The 21,070-nt window shown below is 61.4% G+C and overlaps 1 protein-coding gene and 1 long non-coding RNA gene across 3 annotated transcripts in view; one reads left to right on the top strand and one right to left on the bottom strand.

The window, feature by feature from the left end:
* Nucleotides 1-2,900: 2,900 nt before the first annotated feature.
* Nucleotides 2,901-4,924, top strand: LOC118998104 (uncharacterized). The gene is made up of 3 exons (XR_005068805.1): nt 2,901-3,134; nt 3,528-3,677; nt 4,117-4,924. It is a non-coding gene; the product is annotated as an uncharacterized LOC118998104 (long non-coding RNA).
* Nucleotides 4,925-13,957: 9,033 nt separating this feature from the next.
* NPHP4 (nephrocystin 4) overlaps nt 13,958-21,070 on the bottom strand; it is an 86,216-nt gene continuing 79,103 nt past the window's right edge. The window contains exons 25-31 of one of the 2 annotated variants that reach the window (XM_037062098.1): nt 18,026-18,182; nt 17,432-17,517; nt 16,937-17,025; nt 15,957-16,128; nt 15,234-15,413; nt 14,871-15,014; nt 13,958-14,416 (exon numbers count right to left, since the gene is read on the bottom strand). In XM_037062098.1, the coding sequence (XP_036917993.1) occupies nt 14,276-14,416; nt 14,871-15,014; nt 15,234-15,413; nt 15,957-16,128; nt 16,937-17,025; nt 17,432-17,517; nt 18,026-18,182 (969 nt within the window). In that variant the 3' untranslated portion in view covers nt 13,958-14,275. The remainder of the gene's footprint in view (nt 14,417-14,870; nt 15,015-15,233; nt 15,414-15,956; nt 16,129-16,936; nt 17,026-17,431; nt 17,518-18,025; nt 18,183-21,070) is intronic. The other variant, XM_037062099.1, reaches the window with a different exon arrangement.

Below are 21,070 nucleotides of genomic sequence, written 5' to 3'. Positions count from 1 at the left end.
TCCGTGACCACACTCACACACGCAGAGATGTGGGTGCTGGTGCAGACAGGCCTCTCCCCTCCAGAATGCGCAGCCCCAGCAAGTAAGGGGCGGGCCCTGCCGCACGCCTGCCGGATGTCCCGCCTGAAGAGCACCCGACAAGGGGGGGCCTCCTTTCTCATGGCACCACGTGTGCCAAGAAACGCCCCCCCCCCGGATGGCAGCCTGGCCTTAGAGAAATAGATGGCCCCTTGCCGTGCAGGACAGAGGTCAGCAGGGACAGGGCCCCAGCATGTCCACCTGGCAAAGGAAGGAAGAGCCCATCTGCTCCCAGTCGGCGACCCCATGCATAGCCCCCACAGGGGTCTGCAGCCTCCGGCAGGACTGGCGACAGCAGCCCGGCTCCCCAGAGCCCTGAAACAGCGCCCTCAGCCACCTCGGAGCTGTTACTGCCGTCCAAAAGGCAGGCCTCCCACTGGGGCTGCAGCTGCCTGAGTCCGCAGGAGGTGGAGCCCTACCATGCCCACGGCAGGAGGAAGGCCTTGTCGAAGCCCTGGCACCCCTCTGGACAGCATCCCCCCGTATCTGTCCTCCCCCGCCTCCCACAGGCACTCGGCCCAGTGTCCCTCCGGAAGGGGCCTCAAGGGCCAGCCACACGGGCATGGCGGCCCCTGTGCCCCCACTGTCCCCAAAGGGGATGAGGATGACTAACAGACTTGGGTTCGCAGAGTTAAATGTTTAAGTCAAGACAGCCCGAGCGGAGAAGCCCGTGTGCACCTCACTCAGCCACAAGCCTGGACTCACCCCTGCGACGTCACCGGACAGACTCTGTGGCTGACAACGAAGCCGTTCAGCTGGAAAGGCCCTCAGAAGCTGTTTGGAGAAGGAGACGGGACGGTGCATCGGCCAGATCGGCTCCAGGCCTGGACTTCTGCTTTGCTGACTCCATGTGAAGTGAGGTGAAGGGAGCTGGGGCAAGGAGAGGCTATGGCCTCCCCTGGGGACAGCCAGACGTCAGACTGACTGAGCGAGGACCCCGGTGGCAGAAGGATCTCGTTTGCCCGCAGGCTACGTGGTCCTCGTCAGCCAGGGCGACACGGGACTACTTCAGATCCCCGATGCAGGCGCCACGTCAAGAAACAGTGGAACCTGAGTCCTCTGAACCCCCTGATTAGATACCCCTCTCTCTTCGTGGCTGGGCCTGGGCACCCCCAGGCCAGCAGCCAACGGTGCTCGCTGCTCTGGCCTCCCAAGTCCCCCAGGACGTGACCAGATTAAAAGGACAGATGCATCGGCGTGATGGCCAGAAGGCAGGCCCCCAGTCGGACGGACGTGCGTCCACACTGCAGTCCCAGCTCCCGCTCCTGTGCAAGCCGCGCTGAGTCCGGGTGCCCTCGTCTGTGACGTGGAGACATGATTCCACGGCCTCTCAAGCCATCCCGGAGAGTAAAGGGAAGGACTCAAGTGTCTGACCTAGTAGGTGCTAAGTGACTAAAGCCAGCACAGTCCACAGTGTCTCAGTCACTGTTATCAGCGACCTGGGGAGGGGAGGGATTTCTGGGACACAGGCGCCCTGGCACAGTGGACAGAGTGGGAGCTGGCCCAGCTGCTGCAGCCACCGCCGCCATCTCCGGGTCCACCTCCTAACGGCTCCTGTCCCTCCGAATCACAGTCCAGGGTGGGCCTCCTTTGCATCTGTCCCACGGGACAGTGGGACAGAGAACTCCAAACTCTTTCTGCTTGTGACAATGGCATCTTGACACCTGGCCTCTGGCATTGCCAAGAAGGATGAAGGCCAGCATGGAAGGCCATGGACAGGTACCTTTTTTTTTCTTTTAATAAATGGAGACTTCCTCTTGTTAGGACGGGAGGGGTAGGACACAATGGCGGCTGAACTACAACCCGGAAAAGACGGCTGACGTCAAACCAGGGAGCCGAAAGGGCGGGCTTTATCCACGTAGCAACCTGAGCCCGAGAAGCACCACCAACGATATATTGCCACTTTGTCCAAAGGGGACCAATCCCCAGCTCCCACGAAGAGAGCAAGACCAAAACAAAACCCCGCCACATTCCCTGCGTGGACGCAACTTTCCCAGCTCCACACTGCAGACTGGAGAACCTCGCCCGGGAGCGCAAACCCCAGTAAAGCTCTATACGGCCTAACTTTGTGGCCGATTGGCACTTCTTCCTTGGCGGAGCCTGAGAAAATCTTTCATCTCTGGCTGCAGCAAGCAAGGGCTCTGAATACAGTCCAGTCTTTCTCTGGTGACCGCAGGGTCACCACTCACTGCATGGACGCAGGCACGTAAGATTTCTGAGGTGTGGCCCATGAATATGAACGACAGCACACACGTTGTGGAAAAACCATCACCGAAACCTCGACAGAGACGTAGCTGATTCCCCAGTCGTCTCCCAGAGGGAGAAGCGGTTCACCTAAACACCGCTAGGGCTGCAATCTGGATCGCAGTTAGAAATCAGCCACGTCGGGGAATCGTTTGTACTTTTTGGAAAGTAAGTGAACCAGGGGATCAGGCGGCCACAGGGAGGAAGCTGCATGTGAGTTCCCGGCCCGAGGGGGCACAGCGGCGCTCACTGGCCTGCACACCCGGACAGGCCCCAGAAGCTCTGTGCCACTAGTTCAAGTGCATGGACGTCTGAACTTGATCCTAGTGACTGGAAATGGGGCCAAGTAGCTAAATATTAACATGCTGCCAGAGCTTTGGGGCTCAGCAAAGTTGAGGACCCACGGAAGCTATAGGAATAAACCAGCCTTTCGCAATGGGAGGCCCTGAATTCCAACCTGAGCTCGGGGTCTCAAAGGTGGGCTCCCTGGGTGAGGGACTAACACGCCCTGAGTCTCGGTCTTCCTGTCCCCAGAAGGCAGGGGATGCCTTCCCCCAGGTTACTAGGATGCGTTCACAAGACAGTGCGTGGGAAACACCAGGTTCAGAGTCCAGCACCGCGCAGGCCATGATCGCCGGCAGCTGCTGCCTTCAGCAAGAACCACATCCACCCACGGAAACCAAGTTTCTAGCCCGGAAAACAAGGACGATAAAGTTGCTTTGTACCTGGAAATGCTCCAGGGTGTCCACGGTGAACAGTAACGGGAGACAGAGGCGCCTGGAACTGCCCGTGGTAAGCGGCTCGCCGTGAGGGTGAATCAGTCCTGAAGGGGAGGCTCCTGGGCCTCCAAGGCCCACCTCTCTCCTCCTCCTCCTCCTGCAGATCCGGAAGAGCTGAAACCAGGCCCCCTCAAAGCCCAGCACGGGGTGGGGAAGGAGCTGAGTAAATCCTCCTCCGGGCTGGGTGCCGGCTCTGGAGACAGCTCCCCCAGTGTGGGCCCTTGGAAGACCCAGAAGAGACCAGGGCAGGGAGGCCTAGGAGCTCTGAACACTGGAAGGAGAGGGGAGGGGTNGGAGGGGAGGGGAGGGGAGGGGAGGGGAGGGGAGGGGGGAGAGGGAAAGAGAACAAAACCAAACGAAAGCAGTGTGCAGGTAAAAGCCAGCATCTGCTACAGTCAGAGGCGTTGTTTTCTCCTCTTTCTACAGCTCCCACCTATTTTTGATCAGTGGATTCTGGTGTTTCATTCAGGCAATGACACACATACATTTCCCTTTTGAAATAAATGTATTTTGCTAAAAGCCCGGTGCATTTAAAGAACAATAACTCAGATGCAGCGTCTGCAGGAAGAGGGTGTGGTGAGCGCTGCGGAGAAGGTGAGAGACCGCAGGGTCAAGCCCCGTGCTTCGGGGAAGGGTGTCCGCTCCCCTCCCGCCCTTCAGCGCCAGGATCCGGATGGCAGATCTGATTGGACACCTGCCTCATACCTCCAGGGGTAAATGGGTATAAGAGTTCCCCTAAGCATGAACCCCAGCTCTCTCCCCCACCGACACCAGCTGATGCCCCACCCAAGGAGCAGGGCCCGAGGCTCAGGTGTGGGGGTGGAGAGGAGAGAGATTTGTCTACACTGCCAGCCCAGCGGGCCACACTCGGGAGGCGGGAGGGGCGGGGCCTGGAGGGCTGGGCCGAAGCAGGAGGCAGGGGCTGGGCTCCAAACCAACACTCGTCCTGACAGCCCATGTTCCCCAACTTTTTACACGGTGTGACCAATGTCCAAATTCTCCAAAACATGCCCAGGTGGCCTTGGGCCGCCATGAACAGGTGCGGCTTGGCTGGGAAATTGGCCAGGGAAGATGGAAGTCGGACAGAGCGTCACTGTCTGCCAAGACTGTTACTCGTCAGCAGAGTGACGAGAACCAGCGGCTCAGATATCCTTGCTTCCCTGTACCATGTGAAGGAGCGGTTCGTCAGAACGAGGGGGTCCCAACTGCCAGGGGCGACCGATGCAGGACACCCCCCCACACAGAGTGCTCTCCCTCACAGCGCCTCTCTCCTCTCCCAGGTGTGAACAGACCCCAAGGCAGGGGCCTCTCTCAAAGGCAGCAAACCCCTCCCCCACCTCCCCAGGGGGCTTTTCCTCTCTCTCCTTGTGATGGGCAGGAATGTCAAATATGCACATTAATACTGAAACGGCCTCCCAGACCTGGGAGAGGGAAATGCGATGGCCCCTGACTTTGCTGACCGCACCCGCATTTTCTGAGTCAGCTTGAACGTAGGGTTCGGTTTCCCTAACAATGCACAATGGCTGGGAGCCCAGACGTTCTGCAGCCCGGGGAGTTTAGGGGTTGGACCTGTGGAGATAGCGAGGAGCAATGATGGGAGAGCCCCATGGCGACGGAGGCCTGGAGGTTAGACCTCCATCGCCCTCCTAGGCCATTAACCAGGCTTGCATCTAACTCAGCAGGCTTATTGCAGCCTGCCTCTCCCCAGTGTCTTATAAAACCCTGCTCCTGACTTGCTCTGCAAATCAGCTACTTTTAACCTCCCGCTGGTTCATTAACACATTCATTAATGAACTAAATTAAACGTGAACACGATCTCACCATCTATTTGTAATGGCATTTTGTTTTAAGCCACCTATCGCCATAGACCATTACTTGGAGGACAGATACCATATAGCAAAAACCAACATTCAGGACGTGCGCACCCCCCCCACCCCCAGCAATGAGCCAGGTGCTCTGAGAGCACCATCACCGTGACCCTCCTAAAGCCCTGCACCGTGGGTGACACAGATACGCCCATTTTACAGATGAAAACAGAGGGCACAGGCTAGGATTCAAAACCAGGTCGCAGGGGCCCCCCTGCATAAATAAAAAATAAAAAAGTCAAAGACACACGACATCCCACAAGTAAGGAAGCCCTTAGCCCGGGAGCTTGTTGCAAACTTGGCAGATCCCAGAAGCGTGCGGTAGGTCAGAAAGGCTCCGGCTGGTCAGGCCTGAGCAGCAGCTGAGAGCCCGGCTTGGCCAAGCCAGACGTCCCCTGCTTCGTCACAAGCTTCGGAGGCCGACTGTCCCCCACTCCAATCCAACAGGGAGGGAGATCAGGGTGACGTGGCACACAGACCATGCCGCCCTCAGGAAATGCAATGCCCAGGAACGACTGGGTGTGCGGGTGTGGGTGGGGTGCTGGCTCACCGTGTTCACCATCTTTGAACAACCTTCCTGGACTATGGAAGCTGAAAAACCTAAAAACCACATTTCCCAGAAGCCCTTGCAGCTGAGGTCAGAGGGCAACATCAGTTCCACCCATCAAATGCACACGTGTGGGGACTCTGTTGGGAACTGTGGGCTCCCCTGGCTCTAAGGGCCGGTGCACAGCCTTCATGTGGCTGTGGTCCCTGGCCAATCCAACTGTGCCTGGTGTCACTTTCAACATCCTTCCTGGGAACTCAGCCTCGAGTTTCCCTCTTCGGGCGTTAGTGGTTCCTTAACTCATGTGATACCCTCTCAGGAATCCCTGCACATTCCCTCTCACCGTACTCGATCTTCCTCCCGAAACCTGAGGTTCACGGACATCGGTACCCAGAGTGAAACCTGAAGCTGGTTATCCGACCAGACACTGGCCAAAGGGAGCGAAGGGTTGGGTGCCGCCCAGGGGTGGAGCCTGTGGGCAGGCCCTAGAATCTCAGAGCCATGGCACCGACCCACCTCCCCGAGGCCGGGGTCACGGTGACCCCAAAGGGCAGCACGACCAGAATGCACCCCAGCATGGCCGAACCCAGAGGGCTCTTTCCCAGCAGTCCGTGGACGCTGGCACACCTGGGGTGGAAACGGTGGGCCGCCCAGGCTGGTCCTGCCTGATCGGCATAAGCCGAAAATAAACACCTCCCCTAGCCCTGGAGAACGGAGGCCCAAGCCTGAGTCAGCACAGCAGCTGCAGCCGCTCACACAGCCCCGGGTCAGCTGGTGGACCCTCCGAGCAATGAACAGAGAAGGCAGGCTCCCCTGGGGACCAGAACCGGGCTCCCCCACCGCGCATCTGCCAGCCACTGCTGCAGAGCCAACCTCTCCAAACCGCCTGCTGAAAGCACTTGTTACGCTCAGGAGTCTCTGCGTCAGCTGGGAAGCTCTGCCTGACTCAGCCGGACTCAGCTCCTCGTGGCCAGCACCTCCCACGGGCGGCGGAGCCCCCGCTGGACCAGCCTGTCTCTGCTCCGCATGGCCAGACCCCCGCCCTGGTGGGCTGGCATGGGCTTCTACGGAGGAGGCCAGGGATCCCAGAACGAGGCAGGCAGGACTGCCACAGGGCCTTGGCTGGCATCTGGCACAAGGCCTCCCTATACTGGGCCAGCCAAAAAGTCGGCACATTTTTCCGCGTGACACCTCCAGTGGTGTCGTCTTTGACTGCGCTGTAACGATCACGTCAGACCGCACGGTAACAGCTGTCACATCAGCGGGCATATTTTAAAACTTACCGAAATTGGCGGATTTTTGTGCAGTCATTTGAAATTTGAAGATGGAAGAAGAAATCAACAGTTCTGGCATATTACGCTTCATTATTTTAAGAAAAACGCACTGAAACGCAAAAACGATGTCTGTGGTGAATGGAGAAGGTGCTGTGACTGATCGAATGTGTCAAAAGTGGTTTGTGAAGTTTCTTGGTCCTACTGACATTTTGGCCAAATAACTCTCTGCTGCGGGGCCGTCTTAGGCACTGGAAGATGTTTAGCAGCACCCTGGCCTCTACCTACTAGAAGCCAATAGTGGGAGACAGCCGACACACTCAAACACCCCAGTCAATAAAGTTACTGGTGAAAAAGTAACTGGTGCGCCTGCCTGGGCTGCAGGATGCCTGGCTGGCTGCTCTCTGCACAGAGGGGCTCAGACCCACAGCACTCGGAGGCCCAGGACGGGCGGCTGGACCAGCCCCTGGCTGACCTGGGTCCAAGCCTGGGCTCGGGGGACGCGGACCTGTTCCTGTCCCCTAGGCCAGGTGCGTGTCTCCAAGAATGGGCCCCAGAAGCTGCCCCACTCCAGCCAGCAAGGCCCCCTGCAGGTGCTGGGACCCAGCCCAGCCCCTCTCTCTACCTGCAAAGGGCCACGAGAGATGAGGGTCACACCGCCTACCCCCAGACACCTTCCCCAGCGCCGGCCCCGCACACTGCAGAAAGCTAACCCAGATCCCATCCAGGCACCCAGCAGGCCTGTGGGGCAGCCCCCGACCGAAGCCAGCCTCCCTGTCCGAGTGGACAAGTCCGACGGCCCAGCAGGACGAGCCTCGCCGGGGCCCCCGAGTCACAGTCTGGGCTCATGCTGCTTCCTGAGCGCTGGGCCTGGGCTGCCCTAATCACGTCTGCAGCCTGGACATCCCTCCCAATCCCAGTTCATCTCCACGTGACTCTGGAACGGCCAGCCCAGCTCGGACCCGTGTCCTCACGGAAACCTAGGTCTGTGGCCCCCAGACGTCGCACGGAGCCCCTCGGGCATTTCTGGCTCATGGAGCTAAGGAAAGACCAGGGCTTGTCCATATCCTTCAGAAATATTAGTTTTCTAGGGGAATTATTCAGCAAATCTCCTTTAATAACCTGTGCAGAGCTCTTGGTCGACTGAGGTCCTCGCAGTATTCATTCCAGAAATATTAGCTGTCACTTTCCATCCAAGTGAAGCGACAAAGAAGCACCCAGCGCGGACCCCGAGGGGGCCCATCCGTCAGCTCAGCGAGCCATAGAGAGCAGGGCTGAAGTCTCCCGGCACCAGGGGGGCTTTGGGCGCAGGAGAGCCGGGCAGGGAGCGGCTGCGGCCGGCTCCCACGGCAGAACAGAGAAGCCCGTCCTGCCCGACGCGGCTCCTTCTGAGCACTTGTATCTGCAACCACCCCTACCCCACAGCCCGGGCAGGCCAGGGCCACCATCTGCCTGACTCCCAGGAACCCGGGGCTCACCTCCGTGAGCTCACTGACCCCAGGGACTGTCACTGAGGTGTGGGACCTGCTGGGGTTCTGGGGTACAGATGGGATGGTGCGTCTGGGATGATAGACATTGCCCAGCACGCGGGAGACCGGAGACGAAGCTGGGGAGTGAATGAATGAATGAATGAATGAACCAAGGACATGTCCTCCTGGCAGGGCCGCAGACGCCACTCGCTGGCCTGCGGGGCCCTGTGCCCGGGGAGATTTCCAGGAGCCTAGAGGGGCTCCATCCTCACAAACAACCCCACCATCCTAGAGCCCGCCAACCCAGGACCCACTGACCCTGTCAGCCAGAGGCCCCAGCCTGGGACTGGCTGTCGCAGCTGCCAACCAGGCCCCGTGGGGGCTTAGGGGCAGCTGCTCCCTAGGACTTGGGGCTCTGCTCTCTGGTCTGGCTCTGGCCTCCCGGGGGGCCCTGACCTCAGCTCCCCTCCAGGCCATGCTGCCCCCAGAAGCGAGTCATTTCCAGCCGTGTGTCTGCAAATCCTCATCGATTTTTGTCTCTGCTTTCCTACCTCCTGTCACTGCGGGTCCTCGTGGGTGACAGATCGGAACTCACCCGCATGAACCCTCCTTTTTAATGTCATCCACAGGGCTCCCAAAGCTTCAGGGAGGGGCCAGCAGGGAGTGGCTTCCCTCAGAGCATCTGAGTGAGCGAGGCCAGGATCTGGGGGGTTGGTTTCCCCTGGTGCTTTGACAGCAGAGCAGCCAGACCAGGACAGGAGAGGAGGCCGTCAGGAGGTATGTGGGGGGACAGGGGCGGGGGCAGAGTGGTAGCACTACCACACCCAGACCCTGGATCGAGGACAGCAGTGCCCTGTTTACTCTGCCCCCCACTGGGGACCAGGCTGGCACCGGCTGCAAAGCTGGGGACCAGGAGCAAAGCTGGGGACCAGGCTGGCACCAGCTGCCTGCCCTGCCTTGTTCGGAATGTGGCAGTGAGAGGAAAGGGGACTTCTAGCCGCGTGGGGGTGGGATGCAGATGCAAGCTTCGCAGAGCTGCTGGAACGCCGACTGCAGAAGAGCCCCACCCACTCAGAGTCCAAGCATCCGAGGCCAGGAAGCCCCCGACCCTCCCCTTTGAGTGCTGAGTGCCTGAGAAAGCAGGAGACACTGCCCACTGGCTCAGGGGACAGGGAGGTGGGGCTTCCAGGTCAGTGGCCATGTGATCGGACAGGTATGTGGCTGCTGCAGGTGCTCCAGGGAGCTGCGCAGCTGGCAAGGGCCGGCACCAAGAACAAGGGAGGCAGCTCTGCATCCTGGAGGCACCTGGGCGGGACTTCCAGCCCCTGCCACCTGGCGGTGTGACCCAGCACACCACTTAGCTGTCCAGCGGGCATCATGGCCTCTCGCTCGCAGGTGGCTGCTGCAGGGACACCGTGCAGAGCGGAAGCCCAACAAAGAGCCGACCTCAGGTCCACACCACCCCAGCTCCCAGGCCACACAGACAGCTGGCCAAGGTCACTAGGAGGCCAGCACGGGTCCCTTTCCCTCAGCAAGCCACCTGTGCCTTGGAGACTCCGCCCCTCCCTTCAGCCCAGGCCCCGCCCCCTAGGTCTTCCACCAGGAAGCTGTGCTGACTCTGCTCTGTATATGTCATCAGGGCTGAGGTCTCGACTGTGCCCCGCCGTGGGGAAACACAACACTTTGGTGTGCGGTTATTTAGAGGTGGAATTCTTGCAGTGAAATTCATCTTCACAACCTCGAGCCACCGATCAGCTTAGGACGGCAGAGATGAGGGGCAAGCAGAGGCCCTCGGCCGGCCCCACTGCTGCAGGAAGCCACCTCTGCCGCCAGCCAGCCGGCCGGATGCTGCCCCGTGGCTTCTCCAAGCGCAGAAAAGCTCCCGTCCACGGTCCTTCCTTAGGTCTACACCTGGCCTTCCCCCGCAAAGACTAGAAATCTTAACTTGCTGTTGACATGAATATTTAAGACCTGGGCCCTGTGGCCCCAGAACACCTGTACCTGGGGCTGCTGTAACAAATTACTTGGTGGCTTAAAATAACAGAAATGGGTTCTCCCTCCTGCAGTTCTGGAGGCCAGAGGTACACAATGCAGGTAAGGGCAGGTTGGTCCCTTCTGGGGGCTCTGAGGCAGAACCCGGGCCGACTCCCTCCATTCCCGGGGGGCCACCAACAGTCCCTGGCGTTCCTTGACTGGGAGACGGCCCCTCCGACCTCCATCCCCATCGCCACGTAGACATCCTCTTCGTGTGGGCCGCCCCAAACATGGCAAGAAGCCACCTCCACTCTGCACAGGCTCCCACGGGCCGGCTCAGTCCTGGCTCTGCTCTGGGGTCTGGAGAGCCAGAGGGGGCCCAGTGAAGTCGCACGCCCGCCCACATGGCTGTATGTGGAGCTCCGCCCACCTTCACCAGCGGGAAGGGCTTCCAAACGCACTGCCCGTCCACCGGCCACAAGGGCAGAGACCCCACTGTGCTACAGCCACACCACACGCTGACCCACCAGGGCTGCGTCCCGAGGCGGGCCAATGGCTGTCAGCCTCCCTCTCCCCACCTCGCTCCTTCTCCGCAGAGGACCCCGCACATGGCCCTGACGATGGAGCAGAAAGGCCACATGCAGGTGGCTGAGGGTCTGAGCTGCTCCCGCCTGGACCCCCACACTCGGAGGGAAAAGGTCTTTAAGGAAACATAATGGTTGTCTTCCCCAACCTCTCAGAACCCGAGGCAGCGATTTCCAAAGGCGCCTTAATTTATTTCTAAACAGCGACAAACATAACATTAAATCATTATCAGAATCAGAAATCGACGGAGCTGATCCGGCTTCCACTTGACTCTATTTAGTTAAAAGTAGCTTTCAACGGGAGGGGCGGAGGGCGAGCAGGAGNAATCTAGGGGTGGAGGGCGAGTAGGAGGAGAAACCTGCACGGCACTAATTAAAAAAAAAAAAAAAACCCACTCCTGATGAAGCCCCTACGCTTCCCGGGAAGCACGCGGGTTTCTCCCGGAAACACCCAGGCCGCAGGCTCGAACGCGCGCATGCGCGGGAGCGCACACACCGGCTGGCCGGGCCCAGGGGCTGGCACCCGCCTCAGGACTACAGCTGCAAAGCTGGTCCACACCCAGGGCGTCGGCCGCGCCCACCTCAGGGTCATAAAGGAAGAGAGCACAGCGAACATGACCTGGGTAGTGGGCCCCCGCAGAAATTTGTCGTTAAAAAGTCTCTGCTCTTTGTGAGAAAAGAGAGGGAAGAAACTGCTCTGAACGGCAAAAAGTTTTGAAGAGCACAAGCCCCCGTATTGCCCCTGATTCCCACTCCGTGGAGGGGCTTCCAGTCCTCACCGGCACCCAGGACAAAGCTCTGTGTCCCAGAGTAGGGAGAAGGGGCAGAGGGGAAGAACTCATGCGGAAAATTGCTCTCCAGCGCCCCCTCCAGGGGGCTGGGCAGAGGTGCGTCCCCAGTGCTACAGCCCGTTTCACAGGGGCACTGTCAGGACCCCGTGGCCAGCTGTTCACAGGCCCCCTCCCCCAGCAAAAGCTCCCAGACTGGGAGGCGGAAGCTACTGCAGCCCCCACACACATACTGCGCTGGGGACAGCTGGCCTGGCCGTGCCTCTGCCTCTGGAAGCGCCTGGATGTGGGGCGAAGTGGAGGGGAAGGGTCCCATGCTCCCTCCCCCAGGGCGCCTCCTCCCCAAGTCCTGCTCCACCCACCCTGCTGACCAGGGCGGCCACAGGAAGGCAGCCCCAGCCTCCCTCCCCTCACAAGCGCCCAAGCTGAACCAGTGACTTTTCAAAGGCGGGAGCGCCCAAGAGGCCGTTTCTGTTCGGGGCACCTCAGGGTGACCACTCAGAGCGAAGTTGGGCAGCATTCTCAGTTCTGCCCATCCCAGTATGAAGCTGGCAGAGAGCAGGGAGGCCCGGGGCCAAAGGAAAGGGAGCCTCATGGGACAGGATGTGGCCAATGCAGTAAATAATGAGGAGGGGTCTTTAAGGAGGAGCGACCCCTACAAAGAATGTCCAAGTGAGGGGCATCAGACCCTTCAGGAACAGGACAGAAGGGCCATCTCCTTTCCTGCGGTCTCGAGAAGCCACCCTTCACCTCCAACCCACAGTGGGTCTGCCCTGGGACATTCTCTCCTCCTGCCCACCACAACCTCCTGCTGACCCGCTGACCCCAGGAACGGGGTGGCCAGTCTCCTGCTTCTCTCGCCTAGTCCGCCCGCCACCCGAGCCTCCTTCACGCATCCCAGCACAGAGGAAGGATGCTCCCAACCACCTTCCCCAGAGTGAGCAGGAACAGTCACATCGCAGACGTTCCAGTGAAACCATCTTCGAGGACAGTGCCTGGGGTATTTTGCCAGCACAGCCCGCCCGGGCAGCAGGGGGTTGATGGCCTGTGGGGTGTGGCAGGAACTGGCCAGAGCAAGAAAGCAGGGACGGACCAGCAGCAGCCCAGGTGACGGCGTGAGTGGCAAGACCTTGCACACCACAGCTGGAGCCGAACTGTGGTCCAAGCCTGACATCGTCCGGCAGGGAACAGCGGTCCCCAGGGTAGCCATGCTTTTGCTGGGACAGACAAGGCCCGGGTGCAGACTCGGAGGCCGCCCTTTAAGACAAGACAGTGGAAGCATCTGAACCACAGTGGAGATGCAGGTGCATGTTGGCACGTCAGCACGTGGGACAGAGATGCGAATACGCCCAAGAGACTGTTTCCAGAGTCCAACCACCACATTGCTCTTCCTGGGCAGACCTGGGCGGAGAGCTCGCGGCCCTCCCCAGGGTGTGGCGGCTTGGCTCCAGCACAGGGGCCGTCCTCAAGCCCTCTGATGGGGCTGCAATTCAGGGTTCTCAGGGGCCACTGATGTCCCCTCCTCCCTGGGAGGCATCTGACTGCCAGGCTGCGTGGCTGATAATTGCGTCTGAACAAATCAGAGCCCTGAGCATTGCTCCTGACAGTGGGAGCCCGCACCTTGGTTCATGGTGCCAAGACTCGCCTGTGGGCCTCCTTCCACAGCCTGTCTGGGGCCCCCTCACATCCGAAGGCTGACTACCCCTCACCCTACTGCGGCCCCGCCTTCCCGCTGCCAGAGCGCAGGCTCTGCCTCTTCTCTTTGCCCTGAGCCCCCACCCCGACTGCCAGAGGTTTTCAGTTACAAGGACTCAGGGCGCTTGGTCAGGACCTGCCACCAAGTCCTTTGAGCCCCTCTCCCGGCTGCTTCCAGGCGGCCCCCAGCTCCACCAACAAGACCAAGGCAAAGACAGCTGCATGTCCCCAACCTGCTCTCCCCCACTTGGCAACACCAACCCCGACATGGCCTGGACACAGGACCACCAGAAAGGGTGGCATTTCCCAGTCCCCTTGCAGCCGGCCTCTGCCTCGCACCCAGGTTCCAGCCCAAGCTTCCCCATCTGAACCCTGGACCCCGTGCCTAGGTGACGCACCAGTGGACCCTTGCGGGCGGGGTTAAGGTGAGGATGCAGAGATGGAGGGGTCGCTGTGGATTCTGGCCCCGACCGGAAATCCGGTCGGGGCCAGAATCAGGACATGTGACCACAGAGCAGGTCAGCCGCCTTCCCCTCACCCCGACCCTCACCGGCCACCTGACTGTCCCTCAGCAGCCTCCCTCAGGGGCGCTGCACCAGGCTGGTGCTGCGGACAGAAAACCCGACAAGGGCGAAGACGACCACAGACACTGAGAAAACCATCAGAAGAGAAAACATGTACAAGTTTACTATTGTCGACTTTTCAAAAAGATATGAAGTATTTCCGGTATAAAACATCATATAGTGAAAAATACTCGTACAAAACCCAGTAGAAAAACAGTTTTACCATTTAAGACAATTCACAGAAAACATTCTGCTGAGAGCAGATGAAAATGTCCCAGGCGGCGATTGCCCTGCGGACAGCAGAGCGCGACGGGCCTCGTGCGACTTCGTGCAGCCTCGGGCGCACGTCCCACCGAGGAGCCGGGGCAGCGGTGCAACCCAGCCAGGCTGCGGCCCAGCAGCGCCGCCAGGGCTGCCCCTACTGGTAGATGACCTTCACACAGAAGGTCTCCTCGTTCTTGTCCTCGTGATCATTGATGTGTATGAGAATCTCCTCCTCCCCGGCTCTCCGGCGGGGTGCAAACTGTAGGTCAATGGTGTAGGTCTCTCCGCCCTCAACCTGGGGACAAGCACCACAGTGGGCACCCGGCCCAGCCACCAACTTCCAGCCACCTCCAATCGCTACAGGTCTCCTCCAGCACAGCAGGTCACACGGCCCACGGAGGACCTGAAGCCTGGGTCCACTGACCACCCACCCCAGGGCCCCGCGCAGGAGCAGAGCCTCCGGGTCACCCTGCCCCCGCCCGGAGCAGGGCCCCACCTGGAAGGTGTCCTCCTTGAACTGCAGGAGCCCGGGGTGGTCACTGTGCAGGTGGTAGGTCCGGCGGAAGGGGTAGGGGTTGGTGTAGGTGATCTGCTTGTGGGCACCCTTGCCCTGCCCCGCGGCCATGGTGATCTCAAAGGCCTGTGGGGAGACAGCTGTCGGCAGGGTCCCCCTNGACCACTCACCCCAGGGCCCCACGTAGCAGCAGAGCCTCCGGGTCACCCTGCCCCCGCCCGGCGCAGGGCCCCACCTGGAAGGTGTCCTCCTTGAACTGCAGGAGCCCGGGGTGGTCACTGTGCAGGTGGTAGGTCCGGCGGAAGGGGTAGGGGTTGGTGTAGGTGATCTGCTTGTGGGCGCCCTTGCCCTGCCCCGCGGCCATGGTGATCTCAAAGGCCTGTGGGGAGACAGCTGTCGGCGGGGTCCCCCTACAGGCGTTCCACACCCACTCCACTCATGGGGCCCCACCAGCTGGGTGTCCCCATGAACAGGACAAGCAAGCCCTCTGAGCCCGGTGCACAGGAGCAGCCCTGCCCCCCCACCCCAGCCAGAAGGACCCCGGAGGAACTGGGGGACCAGCAGGGACACACCACCCGCACCATGGGGCCCCCCAAACCTTGGAAATGAGAGGCAGACGGCAGGAGAGGCACAAGAGCCAGGAGGCCACCAGCTGGTGGAAGTCCACGTCGACCACGTTGAGATGGACGAAGCGGCCGCCCGCCCGGCAGGGCCTCACACCCACATGTAGGTCCTGCACTCCATGAGGCGGCAGCGTGAAGACCCCTCTGGGGTCTATCTGCAAGGACAATGGAGAGAGGCAGGCGGGTGTTTCCTATGTAGCCCCCAGGGAATCAGAGAGCCTGCTAGGGCGGGCACACTCACTCAGGGGCCACGTGGCTAAGCGAAGGAGCCAGGCCTAAAGCCAGACCCAACCCCCGGTCAGGGCCAGTGCCACAGCGTCACAGTGGGAGTCACCAGCTGCATCCGAGAGGCCATCTGCGCTGGGTGAGGCCCCTCCAGGTGGCGGTAAGCCCTGTGACTTGAACTAGCACTGGTGACGGCTGCTGACCTCCCACGCAGGTGTGCAGCTGCGGCGGCCCTGACCCCAGAGCCAGTCCTGAGAGCCACCCGCTGTGACTCTGAGCCTCCACCTGCAGGATTCGTGCTTCCTCATCCCACGACAGCGTGTCTGGTGAAGGGTCTGAGTGCAGATGCTCCACAGACTGCTGTGGTCTTGACAGCACTGTGGACCCATCCTTGGGGCACCTGCTAAGCCGCAGCCCCAAACCCCCTGCCCCCCTCCACCCCCAGGGGCAGTGAGGACGGGCAAAGGCCATACCGTCAGCTCCTGGGGGTGCGAGGTGAAGGCTCTCACTTTCCTGACCGTCTGTGTCCCCCGAAGGACTAGGGACAGGCGGGTCCGCTGGCCCGTGACGCAGGAGACGTCCACGCGCTGCAGGGCGTGCAGGTGCACCTGCCAGATCTGGGCAGGTGTGGCCAGCCAGCGGTCCCTGCCGGGGACAGGGGCGGGCAGAGGCTGAGAAGGCTGCCTGGAGGACAGGGACAGGAGGACAGGCCAGGGCGTGGTCTCCGTCACCCCTGCAGCCCCGGGTCCTGGGTGAGAGGCTCTCGGTGGGACTGCAGCTGAGGTGCCACTTGGACCACATGGGGACACTGAAAACAAGGGACAGTGTGGGCTTCGCAGACAGGCACCCTGGGCAGCTGAAACCCCAAACCAGGCCGAGGCAAGGCCTGTGGGCAGCACTCGGGGGAAGGGACCTTGGGCTGAGACCTCGAGCCTGGAGGCGATGCTGGCCAGAGCACAGCGCCCGATTTGGCTGCCCAGACTGCAGGCCTCTTTACTGTAAAGTGGGCTCAGCCATGCGTGCCCTCCAGGTCAGCCTGAGGGGTCCACGCTGCATGTCCTTACGCCCACGTCGGGGGCTGCATGCAGGCTGCCCGCTGCCCCGTTGGCAGAAGCACCGTGGACACCTCACCATGCCCCACTGTGGGAGTTCTCAGGGGGGAGACAGAGCCCACAGGGGACGGGTGGGGACGGGGCTACTGCAGCTGGGGAGGGGCAGAGGCCTGACTCAATCAGCCTCCAACAGCACCTCCCTCGCCCGGGGAGGGGCCAGGTCCCTGCCTCACTCCGTGAGGAGACACAATGGCAGGGACAGCAGTGGGTCTGGGCACTGGACCTGTCGTCCCTCGGGCCCTCAGTGCCGCCCTGAGCAGCAGGCTCCCTTGGCCAGGCCCCTGTCAGCCTGACCCAGCACTGGCCCACTCCCACCGCGGACCGCGGGTCTGCACACTCACCTGTAAATGGCGACAAAGAAGTCTTTGGTCTCTGGGCTCGGACCACTCGCCACCTTCAGGAATACGTCCCTCGGCTCCCCGGGGCCCTGCTGGACACCGGGGGTCACAGGAGCACCACCCGCTGCAACCTGACCCAGCCCCCCGTCCCCACAAAGCCATAGCAGGTGTGAACCAGACCCTGACATGCTGCTGATCGTCTGTCCTGCCCAGAATGCACTGTTTTTTCACCGAAAAGAAACCCATTAACTTCTTGGTTGTACATGGAGTTCAATAGCTCTGTTCTGCAGGAGACTGAGTCAGCGTCCTTGCAGTCGCCCCACAACACGGCCGTCATTCTGTACACACACCCCGACGGCCGGCATCCTTCCTTCACACGGCCCTGGAGCTCCCACCACGGTGGCAAGAAGCCGAGTCACCGAGCACGAACGAGGCGGCCGCAGGCCAGGGCGCGGGCAGTGGCAGAACGCTGGGATGGACAGAGCTGACCAGACTTACCGCCTTCTGGGTCTCACAGATGACGCTCGGGTCACTGCAGCGGACGTGCACCGGGGGCTCCTCCCCGGGCATTCCTACGGGAGCACCTGGGGCAGAAAACACCAGGACAAACCCCTTTTCCCAAGGGGCCTGCTGAGGACGGAGCACACCACGCTAGGGGCCCACGCTGCCCGGGCGCGGGGCTCCGGGCCCAGCCACCTCCTGGGCACTCATCTGGGGTCAGTGGCCAAGAATAAGCGCACGTGCCCAGAGCAAGGTGCCAGGGTGAGACTTGGCTGAGCTCCGCAGGCACCAGACAGAAGGCAGTGACCTACAGGGGAAGGAGGGAGGTGCCCAGGCGCGCCCCAGGGCTATGGATCCCCAGAGGGTACGGTCAGCCAGCCCAGGGTGCACTCTGTCACCTCAGAGGAGGGGAGGAGGTGGCTGCTCCAAGTGACAGTGGCAGCAGGCAGAACCACAGACGTGCTGGGGGCACCGTCAGAGTCGGGGCACCGCAGGGCAGTGCCACGAGGCCACTTGTCATCCTTGTGGGAAACCCCTCTCCCCATCTGTGGAAACCACACCAGGCCGGCCACAGAGACCAGCAGGACCTGCCTGGAAGCGTGCGCCAGGGAGGCAGGCGGATGGCCTTCTTCAGGAAGGTGAGCTCGGGGTGGTAGAAGCGGAAGACCTGGTCCACCGGGTGCGGCTGGGGCTGCACCGTCAGGTGGAGCTCGGCGAGGGGCCTGCCGCCGCCGGCCCGGAACAGCGCCTGCGAGGGGCGGGTGGCACGGCGTCGGGATGCACAGCATCAGGATGCGCGGGGCTGGCAGGCAGCGTGTGCCCCGGGCCCCCTTCCACAGACACGGATGGGGTCTCTGCAGTCCTCTCAGCCCCCACGAGGTGACCCGGGGCACAGAGTCTACGCCATGGTGGTCATCAGGCCAGGCCCTCCGGAGAGGGAGCAAACTGTGCGTGTGTAACTGCCTGTCACAGCAAAGGCCAGAAACGCTCAGATGTCCCCTGCCGGGGACGGCTGGACACGAGATGGGCGCCCACCCCCGTGACCGGGCTCTGGCGGCAGAGCACACAAGGAGGCGCTGTGTGCTTGCCAAGGTCTCGGGACCACGTTCATACTCCGCACACACATGCACACACATGTACACATGTGCACATGCAGGGAGGGAGACCAAAAAGGGAGCAGGGCCTTCCATATAGATCCCATTCTACAGTTCGGTTTTCAACTCATGTGAATGTGTTTAATTAAAAGCTGAATTATTTTTAAAGAATATAAATCAAGAATGAAAGAAACGCACAGACCTAGCTACACGCCGAGTTCGTCACGTAACTACCCGCAGAAGGCGGCAGGAAGTCAGTCTGAACGCAGGACAGAAAGAAGCACTTGGGAATCCTAGCCTGTCCCGTCCACCGTGGGCCCCGTGGACAATTCCGAAACACTCACGTGCCCAGACACCAGCCTGCAGGGCCGGCAGCGCCGGGGCCACAGAGGCTGGCCAGCCTGGTCAGCAGGTTGGTTAGGCTCGGGGGGCGGAGCAAACGGGTAGCTGTCCTAAAGACGGTGAAGCCGGATTTCTCACCTGTGGGGCCGGGAAAGGGCCACTGCAGAGGCCCCAGACGCTGCCCCGCCCTGGGGGCAGGGTGAGCCCCCAGGCAACGGCGGCCCGGGCAGGGGCTCCGCAGCTCGCTCTGCCAGCACGCCCAGTGGCGACGAGCACCCAGCGCCCAGCTCTCGTCTCTAGACCCCGTCCTCCACCAAAGGAGCCTCCGTAAGTGGCTGGTGGCAGAAACGGGGCTGGCACAGCACAGGATGACCCTGGAAGCCCCAGGCAGGACGGAGGTGCTCACAGAAGGACAGGGCAGGTCCTAGGACTCCAGGAACGGCTGGGAGCAGCTGTCACTGTCTGGTTGGGGACAATGTGAGCAGTGACAACAGCAGCGAGCTGTAACCCACTGACTGAAACAGGAATTCACGCCCACAGCCGTAAAAAATACACAGAATAAGCCAAAGGAATGAAGCAAAGCTGTCTTGGTCAGAACGCCCGCAAGCACTCAGTGTGGGGGAACGGTGAGACCTGAAAGCGCCCACCACAACCCCACACTCGCTGCCTGCTCCGCCGGGGGTCCTTGGTGGACGCGGAAGCCGAGGGCCACGTGTGTGACGAGCACCGTGGTATTTACACAAAGCCCTTATCCACTGCTTTCTAGTCATCAGGCACAAACCCGTCTCAGTTGGTTTTACAGAGCAGAAGCGCACGCCACCTAAGGAAGCGGTGCATCCCTGCACCAGAACACTCCGCGCCATGCCCCTCCCATCGGGAGGTCCTGAGGACCACACAGCAAAACCGCGGCCTTCCCGCCCACAATGCCTGAGCCATAGGCCATGACCAGCGAAGGCCGGACAAGCCTAAACTCAGGGACACTGCATGGAACCTGCCTGCATGCTTCAGTCCCACGGCCACGAGGGGAGGATGTCGTGGCCAGGGCGCCAGCAGGAAGGGGCCCCGTGGACATGGGGGTGTGCGCGGTCCGACAGGACATCTGTGACATGCACCCGGGGCCCAATAAGCAGGATCAGGGACAGTTCCCCGATGTGCAGGGCTCCACGGCGGCTGCGGTCTGGACAGTCCCCACTCTCGGGACACAGGGGCTCTAAGCGTCAAGGAGCAAAGGCTTCCCCTCAAACTGTCAGGGACAGTGTACGGGGCGGGGGCGGGGGGAGTCGGCAGCCGTGCAGGGCCAGCGCCTGGGAAAGCGGCTAAAGGTGGGGGTTCTTTGCACTGCTCTTGCAACTTTTNCGGCGGCTGCGGTCTGGACAGTCCCCACTCTCGGGACACAGGGCTCTAAGCGTCAAGGAGCAAAGGCTCCCCCTCAAACTGTCAGGGACAGTGTACGGGGCGGGGGCGGGCGGAGTGGGCAGCCGTGCAGGGCCAGCGCCTGGGAAAGCGGCTAAAGGTGGGGGTTCTTTGCACTGCTCTTGCAACTTTTCTCCAGGTGACATTATCTCAAAACACAAAGTTTAAAAAGAAAGGCACAGGAGCAAACCTGAAGGGGATGCGGCAGCCCCAGAGGGAACAGTTTCGGCACCAGGGCCTCACGGACGAGAACCCCAGCACGTTCAGGCCGAGTCCCCACCGAGATGCCCACACACCGGCCATGGCAGGGGGCCAGGCCGCCTCCAGCTCTGCTAGGAGTCAGTGAGTGCAGCGCAGGAGCCCGACAGCAGCCCTGACTGCCTGGCACGGAGCATGCGTCTGGGGACCAGAATGCTGGCGGGCAGGCAGCTGCAGGGGCTCACAGCTACGAAGAGCAGAGCCCTCGGTCTCCCCCGACAGCAGGACGACCACGCCTCGTAGCTCGTCACTCCACGCCACCAACACCCACCAGCCCCCGTGGCCCCCGCAGGCGCCCAGACACAGAGCATGAGCACAGTGGGCACCGGGCCCTAGGGCTGCAAACAGTGAGTGGCCAGGGAGACGTCCACACACAGATGCCCCGCCGCAGCCACGGCAGCATCTGGCCGATGCCGTCACTGCCCGCTTCAAATGTGGGAGTCCACCTCTGAGTGCCCTGCTCCCGCCCCCGCCCTTCCCTCAAGACACAAGAAGGGCAGAGGGCCGCTCCCTGGTGGGCCCTGGGAAC

The sequence above is a fragment of the Sturnira hondurensis genome, unplaced genomic scaffold, assembly GCF_014824575.4.
Source record: "Sturnira hondurensis isolate 20B ecotype Veracruz unplaced genomic scaffold, ASM1482457v3 Scaffold0013931, whole genome shotgun sequence".
Lineage (NCBI taxonomy): Eukaryota > Metazoa > Chordata > Mammalia > Chiroptera > Phyllostomidae > Sturnira > Sturnira hondurensis.
This window is presented reverse-complemented; position numbering and strand designations above follow the sequence as displayed.